The 15,953-nt window shown below is 32.5% G+C and overlaps 1 protein-coding gene across 1 annotated transcript; it reads right to left on the bottom strand.

Moving 5' to 3' along the window:
• Positions 1 to 584: 584 nt before the first annotated feature.
• LOC134690277 (E3 ubiquitin-protein ligase TRIM33-like) lies at positions 585 to 1,442 on the bottom strand. The gene has a single exon (XM_063550254.1). The coding sequence runs from the start codon at positions 1,440 to 1,442 to the stop codon at positions 585 to 587; it is 858 nt and encodes a 285-aa protein (XP_063406324.1).
• Between the last annotated feature and the right edge of the window lie 14,511 nt (positions 1,443 to 15,953).

The following is a 15,953-nucleotide window of genomic DNA, read 5'->3' as shown; positions in this document are numbered from 1 at the left end:
ATTAGACATTTCATTGATGAGTTTATCCTAATACACCTTTCTATAGATGGACTGGTTTATAATGACAAACTGGATAAACGCCGCGCAGTCAAGTGAAATAAATCGAGTAATACCTGAATTTAAAATCGTTTTATGAGATTAGAGCATCTGTTACTTCCGGTGTGTGTATATACATCACGTGATTTTGATTGTATCCCTTGTATAAGTGTTGGTTTAAATTCAATCGAAAAAATTATCTAAAGGATTTTATTCCATCTTCGAAAAAAATAATTCAATTTATTTCGTTTAAATGATACTAATTTTAGCAGTAGATCATCCATTGTTATCACTCTGTTTGTATGATGAACAAAAACCACAATTTAAAAATCTTTCTTTACTTTGCAATCATCTGATTTTGTACACTTTTTGTTCACAGTAATATTAATTTTTTTTATATCAGATACAGCAGATCAGTTAGTACAGGTATAAATAAGAATATGCGTTATAAGTGCCGATGATACAACTCTCCATTCATGTATCAATGTATAAGAAAACGAACAACTATTAGTCAAAGTACGGCCTTCAACACTAATGTTAGTGTCCACTTATTCTAAATTTGAGGCAATTTTAATATTCCCAAACACCGCACTCATTTCACTCTTACTATTCTTAAGTTTGAATCCTTCAAAAAATTTTGTCTTTTTGAGATTGATCACTGTTTTTGATTTTTCTGGCATTGTTTTCACTAGTGATTTACTCACAGAAAAAATGTCTGACGATTGGCGAGATTGGAGTGTATTATCTAGTACGACTTTCCTAGAAATCAAGTCATCTTTATTCTTCACAACATGTGAAAGTTCTCGTTTGATTTTAATTTCTTGCGGCCTCCATTTTGTTTCGAGTTCTTGCAAAAGATCACTAGCATAGCGTGATATTGTATCTTTCATTTCTTTTTCGGTTTCAATTATTCTATCCTTTGTATCTTGGAAATTTTTATCTCCATCTGAGAGAAGTTGTTCTAGATTCAATTCTTCATGTTCATACCATTTAATATCGTTATCTATTCTTCTCTTAAGCTCATCTATCGCCGAAATAATGGCATTAAAGACAGCATCAAGTTGTTTGTATTCGTGTTTTTGATGTGACTCAATTGAACAATCTGCACAAATAGGATGAGCGCAGTTATTACAATAAACCCAGCATTTTCTTTCACTGTGGATTGTACATGGTATATTCTGTAGATCTGCCTTTAACATTGTAGATCTTGTCTCCTCAGTTCCACAATCTTTTAAGTTTATTATAGTATGATCTTTAGAAGCTTTACTTTTGTTATGAATCCTTGAATTACAAAGTTGACATAAAAATAAATCACAGTTTATACATTTCCACTTAATGTTAGATTCTTCACAAAACTGACACAAAGCTGGAATCTGGGCTTCATCACTGGAATGAGGAACAGCCATTTCCTTTGAAATATTTAGATAAAATCTACAATGCCTTTCAAAAATATTTTCGTCAACAATACTTCCTGATTTTTTACAATGTTTGAACAGATCCACATAAGTGATCAGATAATATCTTCATATGTTCCAAAGTACAATAGTGTATAGTGTATTTAAAGTGTGTTGTCGATGTAGATAAGAAAACAAAACAAAACATAAATAAACTAACATTTTTTATTAAAAATTTGATGTGCCTGTCCCAAGTCAGGAGCCTGTAATTCAGTGGTTGTCGTTTGTTTATGTGATACATCTTTGTTTTTTCGTTCATTTTTTTACTTAAATAAGGCCGTTAGTTTTCTCGTTTGAATTGTTTTACATTGTCTTATCGGGGCTATTTATACCTGACTATGCGGTATGGGCTTTGCTCATTGTTGAAGCCGTACGGTGACCTACAGTTGTTAATGTCTGTGTCATTTTGGTCTTTTGTGGATAGTTGTCTCATTGGCAATCATACCACATCGTCTTTTTTATAACATTTTTAAACTGAAAGAGAAAATTGATGACATTTTGAAACTGAAAGTAAATGAAAGAACAATCTGAATTATTTTCTGTTTCATTTAAATTAACAATGAAGTAATGAAGTACATGTGCAGTACTTTGATATTCAAAGATTGTATGATGTGTCTCGCTTTTTTTGTAATTTTGAATATGCAAATGTTGAAATTATATTGGCAATACCTAACAAGTAATGCTAATATTCAAAGTCAATGAACCATGACTAAACTGCATGACTAAACCATCTCCATGTACATGAGATGTGCCAATGCTTGTAAAACTGTATACCTAATTTCATTGACTTGTTATAAGTTGTTCCCTCTTAAAATCTAAGCAAAAAACATTAACATATAAACAGTGTAAAAATTTCAAAGTCAATGAACCATGAAGATAGAGGGCTCTATAAAATCTCCATTGAAGGGATGGGACCAAATATTCTTCATTGGAATGAGATGTGCTTATACAACTGAATATCATTTAACATTATCCTACAACTAATGGTTCCCCTTGACCTGACCTCATCAAACAAACTAACATGTGTTAACTAAGCAAAATGTTTAAAGTCAATAGACCATGACTAAGGAGGCTGGGCCAAACAAGATCCATGGAAATGAGATATGCCAATGCTTATAAAGCTGCATACCAAACTCATTGACCTACCACTTATGGTTCCCCATAAACTGACCCAATCACTAACTAATACATAAAAAATAAGAAAAATTCAAAGTCAATAAACCATGACTGAGGGGGCAGGTCCAAATATTCCCCGTGGAAATGAGATGTGCCATTTCTAATACAACTGCATACCAAATATCATTTCAACCTACAAATTGTGGTTCACCACAAACTAGACCTGACCACAAACTAATACATATTTGACGCCGCCGATGTCGACGCCGACGCCAGAAGCAGCATATACCCATTTCTCGCTTTTTGACTCAGTAACGCGAGACAAAAACGATATATGCGTCTAGATATGGTTTCACTGTTTTGTTGAATGTGAATTCGCATTGCTATAAGACGTGTCGCGGTATTTTGCTATCATAAAAGCATGTTTTCAGTTTTGATGATATATATTTGTTATTCTCATCGGATATTGGCAAATGTCGTTATCGTTTGCAGTTGAAAAATCTGATTTTTTTCTGTTCTTTCAGTGTGTTAAGGTAAAGATAATTAATCACCCAGTGCATTTATAAGATTTTAGTTTGGGTCAACTAAACTTAAACGATGTAAGTGTATTTGGTGAAAAGTTTTCATTTAGAAGAAATATCGAAATAGCTAGGTAATACTATTAATTATCTAATTACTACCAGACTTTTATTTAAATAAGTATTGTTACTTTCATTGTTATTAATATCATGTGAACTATATCCTATTTTTTGGAAATTTTTTGAAACTAAAATGTGACCTCACTTTTGTGCGTCGATCTCTCCCGCTAACATATAATAGGTAGTTTGACGGTGTGTTTTTAATGTGCTGATTTAGGTTGTTTTTCCAATTCGTTTTTGTCGAGCCTTCGACTTTAGTCGAAAAAAGCGAGACTAAGCGATCCTGCATTCCGTCGTCGTCGTTGTAAAAAGATAACTCCATTTTTTCTGAATCTTACTTTTAAATGGACTTAGATTTTTTTCCAGTTAACAACACATACAGTCTGCAGTTAAAGTTTTCAAAAAACATTTATTAGATTCATTAACTTAACCTAGATTTTTATCAAACTTGGACAGAAGCTTCTTACAATCATAAGATAGTATCAAGAGGAATATTTTTATTGACTTTTTTCATCATTTTGGTTGAGCCTGTGATTTACAGCAAAAGTAGGCGAGACACTGGGTTCCGCTGAACCCTTACAAATTTGTATTCTGTAGTCAGTCACCACTTCGGTGTTCACATGTATATCTATTATACTATCATTTTTATAAATTTACTGTTTGCAAAAGTATGAATTATTCTGAATACTAAGGATTTTCTTATCCCAGGCAAAAAACCTGAGCCATATTTGGCACAACTTTTTGGAACTTTTAGTCCTTAAAGCTCTTTGACTTTGTACTTGTTTTGGGATTCAAACATTTTTTTATCTGATAGTCACTGATGAGTCTTATGTATTAAATTAAAATCCTGGTAACTTTTGATAGATATTATTTGTGTGTTTTGTCCTGTATTTTTTTCCATTTATTTGTAATGTAGTCCTGTCGTATAATTTTTGCTAGCCACAAACCAGGTTGAACCAACCATTTTTTCTTAAAATGTCCTGTACCAAGTCAGGAAAATGGACTTTTTAATTCAGTGCATCACTTCTTTCTTATTCATACAATTTGATTAAGAACTCAAAAGAAAAGATATTAGCAATATTTATTTAGAAATTGTGAAAAGATATAAAATCTATAAACTTAAAAATCAATAAATAATATATAATAATTAAACAAATTAAACTATATACTCATATATTGAAATCAAAAATGATAAATAATTAAATTAATTAAATAACTATTATTTCGTAATATTGGACTATCTCAGCATTTCAATCCAGCTGTTTGTAATATTTTCAAAAGCATGAAAATTGAACACCAAAATATTGAAAAGGTTAACTATGTCCTTAGCATCTTTGGCAGATGACCAAATATTATAGGGTTATTGCATGAATATTGGGGAATATTGTCCCGAGTAGAATTTTATATTGCACGAGCTTGCGAGTGCAATATATGTTCTACGAGGGACAATATTCCCCAATATTCATGCAATAACCCTTTTATTGTATAGCAATATAATATTTGAAAGTGAAAAATGGTTTTAAATAAGATTTTGTCGTTGATGACGTCATGAATATTGAAGACTTATTGCACTAGTGCAATAATAGAATTTATTGCACGCTAACTTTTAGTTACGTTCTGTGGGAAATATTATATTGCTATACAATAATATTAATTATTGTTTAGATTCTGGCATATACATAAAGAAAGACACATTTTGTTCTCATTTGGTTTTCTATAAATAAACATTATACACATACATGTATTATAAAAATAATTTTTAAATACCTTTTGACATGGAAAAAAAAGGAAGAATTTATTTTCTAATTTTTTTTTATTATGATTAGTCTCATTAATTGATAAGTGAGATTTGGACATTGGTTAACCACTGAAGCTCATATCTAGTAAATTAACACTGGCCTATAAAAATATCATAAAATTGATCAAAGCTTCAAAATTAATATATCATATTTGTCGTTCAAAATGTTTCTTAAAAAAGGAGAATGCTTATGTACTGGACATTTAAATATATTTAATAAAGATCTAAAAACAACAACAATAATACATATGACAAAAAGTAAACAATTATGTATATAAAATTGCATATTAAACATTCAATTCAATAAGTTCACATCTGCTGTAACAGTGAACGATGGTGAACACATAATTTGAAGCACAATGACTAGTCATGGTAAGAAATTACATAATAAATTGTGAAATATATGGTTTTAAATTGGTCTGAAACATCACAAACACATCCATTCACAAACACACAAGACATTACTCTGGATTAATTAATTTTCACGGGTGCCATTTTTTGTGGATTCAGGAAAATATTTTTGTAGGTATAACATTACAAGGTTTTGCTGAAGAGCGTAAAAAAACTAATAGAAAAAATGTGTCATTCTTTGAACATTTAAATCCTTGCCATAGTAGAATGTATTTATAGAATCTGGATATGCTAGACTTCTTACATTACTGGTCTCAACAAAGTTATTTCAACAGAGGACGAAAACTGAAAACTGCCAGTATACAAGTTGTAACAACCAATTGTTCTATGCAATATCTTTAATTATGTAAACATTTAGTCTCAACCTAATCTTTTTCTGGGATATAAATAAGGTATAACAAGCTTGAAAGATAACAATTTGACCACAAAAATACTGAACTCAAAGGAAAATTAAAAATGGAAAGTCCCTAATCAAATGGCGAAATCAAAGCTCTAACTCAGCAAACGAATGGATAACAACTGTCATACTCCTGACTTCGAACAGGTGTTTTCTTATGTAAAAGATGGTGGATTTAAGGCAACTTCCTCAATGAAAGGTATAAAATTTAAACATATATCTTCATTTTTGGGTGTAATTTTCAAAAGTCAAATTTCAAAGCTGGTCTTGTTTAGATAAAATTGTTTACATTTCATTGAAAGAAGAGAATAAAACAGACATGAAATGGAGAAAGACATGAAATATTAGAAAGACAAGGGGTATAATTGTTTATATCAATATATAATGCATTGCAATATAAGTTAATGAGTCTTCCTCCAATTGCTTTCAACGCTCTTCAAATTTGTACTTGTTTGGCTATATAACTATTTTAATCTGAGCGTCACTGATGAGTCTTATGTAGACGAAACGCACGTCTGGCGTACTTAATTATAATCCTGGTACCTTTGATAACTATTCAATACTTAACTACACATACATATTCATACACATTTTTCATGCAAAAAGGCGTTTAAATTTTGATTTTGCTTGATTTGAAATTTTTTAAAGATAAATCAACCATGATTTAATGATACAGCCTACCTCAAGTTATTCATCTGACTATTCCGAAATTAACCCAAGTTATTTTGATTTACTGGTAATGTTTCTAAAACAATGCCCACGTTTTTAATGAGTCAAAAGTTAAAGTTTTATGGTTAGTTCCTGATTCAGGTGATTCTAGATCAGGTAGTTTTCATAGAACCAATGTTGTTCTTGTCACATATTTAACTAATATTCCTTGAATAGGAAAATCATATCCAGATTATTCTGTATACAAAGCCATACATTGGTGATCCATTGTAACATGTTTACTCCTTTCTGCATACATTTCAATCCAGACTTGTTGTACTACTGTAACAGTTTACTCTTGTTTCAGATGTGTTGGACCATGAGTAACCACAGCTTTAACATATTGTGAGAAAAGTTTATCCATAAACGTACTGTTCCTTGGTATAAAACCTTCCATAAATCCAATATGGCCGCCATGTGATGTTACTACTATAGCAATGTTTTCATTCTCTTCTGCTTCTTTCACTGGAATTGCTGAAATCAGAGGAAATAAGGTAATATATTCATATATCAAATAGCCTTATAGGCTTAACTCATTGTTGAAGGTGACCTATAACTGCTAATTTCTTTGTCATTTGGCCTGTTGTAGAAGGTTGTCTCATTGATTTTAATACCACATCTTTTTTGTATTTAATATCTGATGAAATTTTTGCCGTCTTATCTTTACTAAGTGTAATGCAACAGATCTAGTTAACTCTTCATAGATACCAAGATTGAAATTCTAGTTTGTGCATAAGGGCGTTTCGTCTACAAAAGATTCATCAGTGACTCTTGAAGTTGAAAAGGGTAAAACAAGGACAAATTTAAAGAACATTGAGGACCAAAAATTCCTGATGGTTTTGTCAAATACAGCTATGGTTAACCATTTACGGATGTAGACAATTGCACCTCTTCAGAACTAAATATACCAACTGTACAATATTGCTATTGTCTTGTCATTACAATATTATGCTGGTGATACTCTCAGGCAATAACACCCAACTAAAAGATGTATTGACAGTATTTGTCTTGTCTTGTCATTACAATACTGTGCTGGTGATACTCTCAGGCAATAACACCCAATTAAAACATGTATTGACAGTATTTGTATTGTCATGTCATTACAATACTGTGCTGGTGATACTCTCAGGCAATAACACCCAATTAAAACATGTATTGACAGTATTTGTATTGTCATGTCATTACAATACTGTGCTGGTGGTACTCTCAGGCAATAACACCCAATTAAAACATGTATTGACAGTATTTGTATTGTCATGTCATTACAAAACTGTGCTGGTGATACTCTCAGGCAATAACACCCAATTAAAACATGTATTGACAGTATTTGTATTGTCATGTCATTACAATACTGTGCTGGTGATACTCTCAGGCAATAACACCCAATTAAAACATGTATTGACAGTATTTGTATTGTCTTGTCATTACAATACTGTGCTGGTGATACTCTCAGGCAATAACACCCAATTAAAACATGTATTGACAGTATTTGTATTGTCATGTCATTACAATACTGTGCTGTTGATACTCTCAGGCAATAACACCCAATTAAAACATGTATTGACAGTATTTGTATTGTCATGTCATTACAATACTGTGCTGGTGATACTCTCAGGCAATAACACCCAATTAAAACATGTATTGACAGTATTTGTATTGTCATGTCATTACAATACTGTGCTGGTGATACTCTCAGGCAATAACACCCAATTAAAACATGTATTGACAGTATTTGTATTGTCATGTCATTACAATACTGTGCTGGTGATACTCTCAGGCAATAACACCCAATTAAAACATGTATTGACAGTATTTGTATTGTCATGTCATTACAATACTGTGCTGGTGATACTCTCAGGCAATAACACCCAATTAAAACATGTATTGACAGTATTTGTATTGTCATGTCATTACAATACTGTGCTGGTGATACTCTCAGGCAATAACACCCAATTAAAACATGTATTGACAGTATTTGTATTGTCATGTCATTACAATACTGTGCTGGTGATACTCTCAGGCAATAACACCCAATTAAAACATGTATTGACAGTATTTGTATTGTCATGTCATTACAATACTGTGCTGGTGATACTCTCAGGCAATAACACCCAATTAAAACATGTATTGACAGTATGTGTATTGTCTTGTCATTACAATACTGTGCTGGTGATACTCTCAGGCAGTAACACCCAATTAAAACATGTATTGACAGTATTTGTATTGTCATGTCATTACAATACTGTGCTGGTGATACTCTCAGGCAATAACACCCAATTTAAACATGTATTGACAGTATTTGTATTGTCATGTCATTACAATACTGTGCTGGTGATACTCTCAGGCAATAACACCCAATTAAAACATGTATTGACAGTATTTGTATTGTCATGTCATTACAATACTGTGCTGGTGATACTCTCAGGCAATAACACCCAATTAAAACATGTATTGACAGTATGTGTATTGTCATGTCATTACAGTACTGTGCTGGTGATACTCTCAGGCAATAACACCCAATTAAAACATGTATTGACAGTATGTGTATTGTCTTGTCATTACAATACTGTGCTGGTGATACTCTCAGGCAATAACACCCAATTAAAACATGTATTGACAGTATGTGTATTGTCATGTCATTACAATACTGTGCTGGTGATACTCTCAGGCAGTAACACCCAATTAAAACATGTATTGACAGTATTTGTATTGTCATGTCATTACAATACTGTGCTGGTGATACTCTCAGGCAATAACACCCAATTAAAACATGTATTGACAGTATTTGTATTGTCATGTCATTACAATACTGTGCTGGTGATACTCTCAGGCAATAACACCCAATTAAAACATGTATTGACAGTATTTGTATTGTCTTGTCATTACAATACTGTGCTGGTGGTACTCTCAGGCAATAACACCCAATTAAAACATGTATTGACAGTATTTGTATTGTCATGTCATTACAATACTGTGCTGGTGATACTCTCAGGCAATAACACCCAATTAAAACATGTATTGACAGTATTTGTATTGTCTTGTCATTACAATACTGTGCTGGTGATACTCTCAGGCAATAACACCCAATTAAAACATGTATTGACAGTATTTGTATTGTCACTGTGCTGGTGATACTCTCAGGCAATAACACCCAATTAAAACATGTATTGACAGTATTTGTATTGTCTTGTCATTACAATACTGTGCTGGTGATACTCTCAGGCAATAACACCCAATTAAAACATGTATTGACAGTATTTGTATTGTCATGTCATTACAATACTGTGCTGGTGATACTCTCAGGCCATAACACCCAATTAAAACATGTATTGACAGTATTTGTATTGTCATGTCATTACAATACTGTGCTGGTGATACTCTCAGGCAATAACACCCAATTAAAACATGTATTGACAGTATTTGTATTGTCATGTCATTACAATACTGTGCTGGTGATACTCTCAGGCAATAACACCCAATTAAAACATGTATTGACAGTATTTGTATTGTCATGTCATTACAATACTGTGCTGGTGATACTCTCAGGCAATAACACCCAATTAAAACATGTATTGACAGTATTTGTATTGTCATGTCATTACAATACTGTGCTGGTGATACTCTCAGGCAATAACACCCAATTAAAACATGTATTGACAGTATTTGTATTGTCATGTCATTACAATACTGTGCTGGTGATACTCTCAGGCAATAACACCCAATTAAAACATGTATTGACAGTATTTGTATTGTCATGTCATTACAATACTGTGCTGGTGATACTCTCAGGCAGTAACACCCAATTAAAACATGTATTGACAGTATTTGTATTGTCATGTCATTACAATACTGTGCTGGTGGTACTCTCAGGCAATAACACCCAATTAAAACATGTATTGACAGTATTTGTATTGTCATGTCATTACAATACTGTGCTGGTGATACTCTCAGGCAATAACACCCAATTGAAACATGTATTGACAGTATTTGTATTGTCTTGTCATTACAATACTGTGCTGGTGATACTCTCAGACAATAACACCCAATTAAAACATGTATTGACAGTATTTGTATTGTCATGTCATTACAATACTGTGCTGGTGATACTCTCAGGCAATAACACCCAATTAAAACATGTATTGACAGTATTTGTATTGTCTTGTCATTACAATACTGTGCTGGTGATACTCTCAGGCAATAACACCCAATTAAAACATGTATTGACAGTATGTGTATTGTCTTGTCATTACAATACTGTGCTGGTGATACTCTCAGGCAGTAACACCCAATTAAAACATGTATTGACAGTATTTGTATTGTCATGTCATTACAATACTGTGCTGGTGATACTCTCAGGCAATAACACCCAATTTAAACATGTATTGACAGTATTTGTATTGTCATGTCATTACAATACTGTGCTGGTGATACTCTCAGGCAATAACACCCAATTAAAACATGTATTGACAGTATTTGTATTGTCATGTCATTACAATACTGTGCTGGTGATACTCTCAGGCAATAACACCCAATTAAAACATGTATTGACAGTATGTGTATTGTCATGTCATTACAGTACTGTGCTGGTGATACTCTCAGGCAATAACACCCAATTAAAACATGTATTGACAGTATGTGTATTGTCTTGTCATTACAATACTGTGCTGGTGATACTCTCAGGCAATAACACCCAATTAAAACATGTATTGACAGTATTTGTATTGTCATGTCATTACAATACTGTGCTGGTGATACTCTCAGGCAATAACACCCAATTAAAACATGTATTGACAGTATGTGTATTGTCATGTCATTACAATACTGTGCTGGTGATACTCTCAGGCAGTAACACCCAATTAAAACATGTATTGACAGTATTTGTATTGTCATGTCATTACAATACTGTGCTGGTGATACTCTCAGGCAATAACACCCAATTAAAACATGTATTGACAGTATTTGTATTGTCATGTCATTACAATACTGTGCTGGTGATACTCTCAGGCAATAACACCCAATTAAAACATGTATTGACAGTATTTGTATTGTCTTGTCATTACAATACTGTGCTGGTGGTACTCTCAGGCAATAACACCCAATTAAAACATGTATTGACAGTATTTGTATTGTCATGTCATTACAATACTGTGCTGGTGATACTCTCAGGCAATAACACCCAATTAAAACATGTATTGACAGTATTTGTATTGTCACTGTGCTGGTGATACTCTCAGGCAATAACACCCAATTAAAACATGTATTGACAGTATTTGTATTGTCTTGTCATTACAATACTGTGCTGGTGATACTCTCAGGCAATAACACCCAATTAAAACATGTATTGACAGTATTTGTATTGTCATGTCATTACAATACTGTGCTGGTGATACTCTCAGGCCATAACACCCAATTAAAACATGTATTGACAGTATTTGTATTGTCATGTCATTACAATACTGTGCTGGTGATACTCTCAGGCAATAACACCCAATTAAAACATGTATTGACAGTATTTGTATTGTCATGTCATTACAATACTGTGCTGGTGATACTCTCAGGCAATAACACCCAATTAAAACATGTATTGACAGTATTTGTATTGTCATGTCATTACAATACTGTGCTGGTGATACTCTCAGGCAATAACACCCAATTAAAACATGTATTGACAGTATTTGTATTGTCATGTCATTACAATACTGTGCTGGTGATACTCTCAGGCAATAACACCCAATTAAAACATGTATTGACAGTATTTGTATTGTCATGTCATTACAATACTGTGCTGGTGATACTCTCAGGCAATAACACCCAATTAAAACATGTATTGACAGTATTTGTATTGTCATGTCATTATAATACTGTGCTGGTGATACTCTCAGGCAATAACACCCAATTAAAACATGTATTGACAGTATGTGTATTGTCTTGTCATTACAATACTGTGCTGGTGATACTCTCAGGCAGTAACACCCAATTAAAACATGTATTGACAGTATTTGTATTATCATGTCATTACAATACTGTGCTGGTGATACTCTCAGGCAATAACACCCAATTAAAACATGTATTGACAGTATTTGTATTGTCATGTCATTACAATACTGTGCTGGTGATACTCTCAGGCAATAACACCCAATTAAAACATGTATTGACAGTATTTGTATTGTCATGTCATTACAATACTGTGCTGGTGATACTCTCAGGCAATAACACCCAATTAAAACATGTATTGACAGTATTTGTATTGTCATGTCATTACAATACTGTGCTGGTGATACTCTCAGGCAATAACACCCAATTAAAACATGTATTGACAGTATGTGTATTGTCTTGTCATTACAATACTGTGCTGGTGATACTCTCAGGCAGTAACACCCAATTAAAACATGTATTGACAGTATTTGTATTGTCATGTCATTACAATACTGTGCTGGTGATACTCTCAGGCAATAACACCCAATTAAAACATGTATTGACAGTATTTGTATTGTCTTGTCATTACAATACTGTGCTGGTGATACTCTCAGGCAATAACACCCAATTAAAACATGTATTGACAGTATTTGTATTGTCATGTCATTACAATACTGTGCTGGTGATACTCTCAGGCAATAACACCCAATTAAAACATGTATTGACAGTATTTGTATTGTCATGTCATTACAATACTGTGCTGGTGATACTCTCAGGCAATAACACCCAATTAAAACATGTATTGACAGTATTTGTATTGTCATGTCATTACAATACTGTGCTGGTGATACTCTCAGGCAATAACACCCAATTAAAACATGTATTGACAGTATTTGTATTGTCATGTCATTACAATACTGTGCTGGTGATACTCTCAGGCAATTACACCCAATTAAAACATGTATTGACAGTATTTGTATTGTCATGTCATTACAATACTGTGCTGGTGATACTCTCAGGCAATAACACCCAATTAAAACATGTATTGACAGTATTTGTATTGTCATGTCATTACAATACTGTGCTGGTGATACTCTCAGGCAATAACACCCAATTAAAACATGTATTGACAGTATTTGTATTGTCATGTCATTACAATACTGTGCTGGTGATACTCTCAGGCAGTAACACCCAATTAAAACATGTATTGACAGTATTTGTATTGTCATGTCATTACAATACTGTGCTGGTGGTACTCTCAGGCAATAACACCCAATTAAAACATGTATTGACAGTATTTGTATTGTCATGTCATTACAATACTGTGCTGGTGATACTCTCAGGCAATAACACCCAATTGAAACATGTATTGACAGTATTTGTATTGTCTTGTCATTACAATACTGTGCTGGTGATACTCTCAGACAATAACACCCAATTAAAACATGTATTGACAGTATTTGTATTGTCATGTCATTACAATACTGTGCTGGTGATACTCTCAGGCAATAACACCCAATTAAAACATGTATTGACAGTATTTGTATTGTCTTGTCATTACAATACTGTGCTGGTGATACTTTCAGGCAATAACACCCAATTAAAACATGCATTGACAGTATTTGTATTGTCATGTCATTACAATACTGTGCTGGTGATACTCTCAGGCAATAACACCCAATTAAAACATGTATTGACAGTATTTGTATTGTCATGTCATTAGAATACTGTGCTGGTGATACTCTCAGGCAATAACACCCAATTAAAACATGTATTGACAGTATTTGTATTGTCTTGTCATAACAATACTGTGCTGGTGATACTCTCAGGCAATAACACCCAATTAAAACATGTATTGACAGTATTTGTATTGTCATGTCATTACAATACTGTGCTGGTGATACTCTCAGGCAATAACACCCAATTAAAACATGTATTGACAGTATGTGTATTGTCATGTCATCATAATTATAGCTAAAAAAAATTGTAAGGGTTCCGCGGAACCCAGTGTCTCACCTACTTTGCTGTAACTCCCAGGCTCAACAAAAATGAGGAAAACAATCAATAAAAATATTCCTCTTGATACTATCTTTTGATTGTAAGAAGCTTCTATCCAAGTTTAGTAAAAATCCAGGATAGTTTATGAATGGAATAAATGTTTTAAAAACTTTAACTGCAGACTGTATGAAATGTTAAATGTAACTTGAAAAAAAAACTAAGTCCATTTATAAAGTAAAATACAGATACACAGGTACCAAATATTAACAAAATTTCCTTTCTAGATACTAGCTTTTGATCATAAAAAAGCTTCTGTTCAAGTTTGGTACAAATTTAAAATTGTATACATAAGAAAGTCATTAATTTTTTTAAAAATTTAACCACAGAGTGAATGTATTGTTTCCTGGCAGAAAACCTAAGTCCATTTAAAAGTATAATACGGAAAAAAATAATTATTTTTTTTCACAAAACTTACTTCTGGATACTATCTTATGACCATAAACAAGCTTCTGTTCAAGTTTGGTACAAACCCAGGATAGTTAAAGAAAATTATTAAAATTTTAAAAACTTTAACCACAGAGTGAATGTAATGTTGCCCTGCAAAAAAATTAAGTCCATTTATAAGTAAAAATCAGAAAAAATGGAATTTTATTTTTGCAAACTTTACTTCTGAATACTATCTTATGATCATAAACAAGCTTCTGTCCAAGTTTGGTAGAAATCCAGTATAGTTTAAGAAAGATATTCAAATTTTAAAAACTTTAACCACAGAGTGAATGTAATGTTTCCCCGCAGAAAAATTAAGTCCATTTATGAATAAAATACAGAAAAAATGGAATTCTATTTTTACAAAATTTACTTCTGGATACTATCTTATGATCATAAACAAGCTTCTGTCCAAGTTTTCAAAAACTTTAACCACAGAGTGAATATTTGTGGACGACGCCAACGACGACATAATGTAGGATCACTTAGTCTCGCTTTTTCCACTAAAGTTGAAGGCTCGGCAAAAACTATATTTAAACATTTAATCTTTTTGTGGTGTTATAATAAAATTAGTATTGGGTCAAAATGATAACTTTTACTGTCATATTTCATTATCAAAGGTAAATGAATTATCATAGGTATTATTGACCCCTGAATATCTTCTCACATTTTTAATCACAATGTATGAAATTTAGACCATAAACAAATGTAGACATGATAATAAAATGATGATAATTCACCAATGTTTATCAAATTAGACTTTACACTCATATTTACAGATAAATCTGTCCATCTACACTTGTCATATGTTTATGCATTTGTTAATGTGATGGCCAAATTTAAACTGACTATATTGTAAAAATGGCACCTCACTGAATTATAAAAATGGCATTTTCACAGTCTATTGAAAAAGCCCAGAATCCTGCTTTGTGTCAGTTCTGTGAAGAATCTAATATAAAGTGGAGATGTATAAACTGTGATTTATTTTTGTGTCA

Source organism: Mytilus trossulus, chromosome 11, assembly GCF_036588685.1.
Source record: "Mytilus trossulus isolate FHL-02 chromosome 11, PNRI_Mtr1.1.1.hap1, whole genome shotgun sequence".
Taxonomy (NCBI): Eukaryota; Metazoa; Mollusca; class Bivalvia; order Mytilida; family Mytilidae; genus Mytilus; species Mytilus trossulus.
The sequence above is the reverse complement of the archived record's forward strand: the minus strand, read 5'-3'. Positions and strand labels throughout refer to the sequence as shown.

Excerpts from the sequence above, each read along its gene's own strand:
- LOC134690277 (XM_063550254.1), bottom strand. The coding sequence starts at position 1,442 with ATGGCTGTTCCTCATTCCAGTGATGAAGCCCAGATTCCAGCTTTGTGT.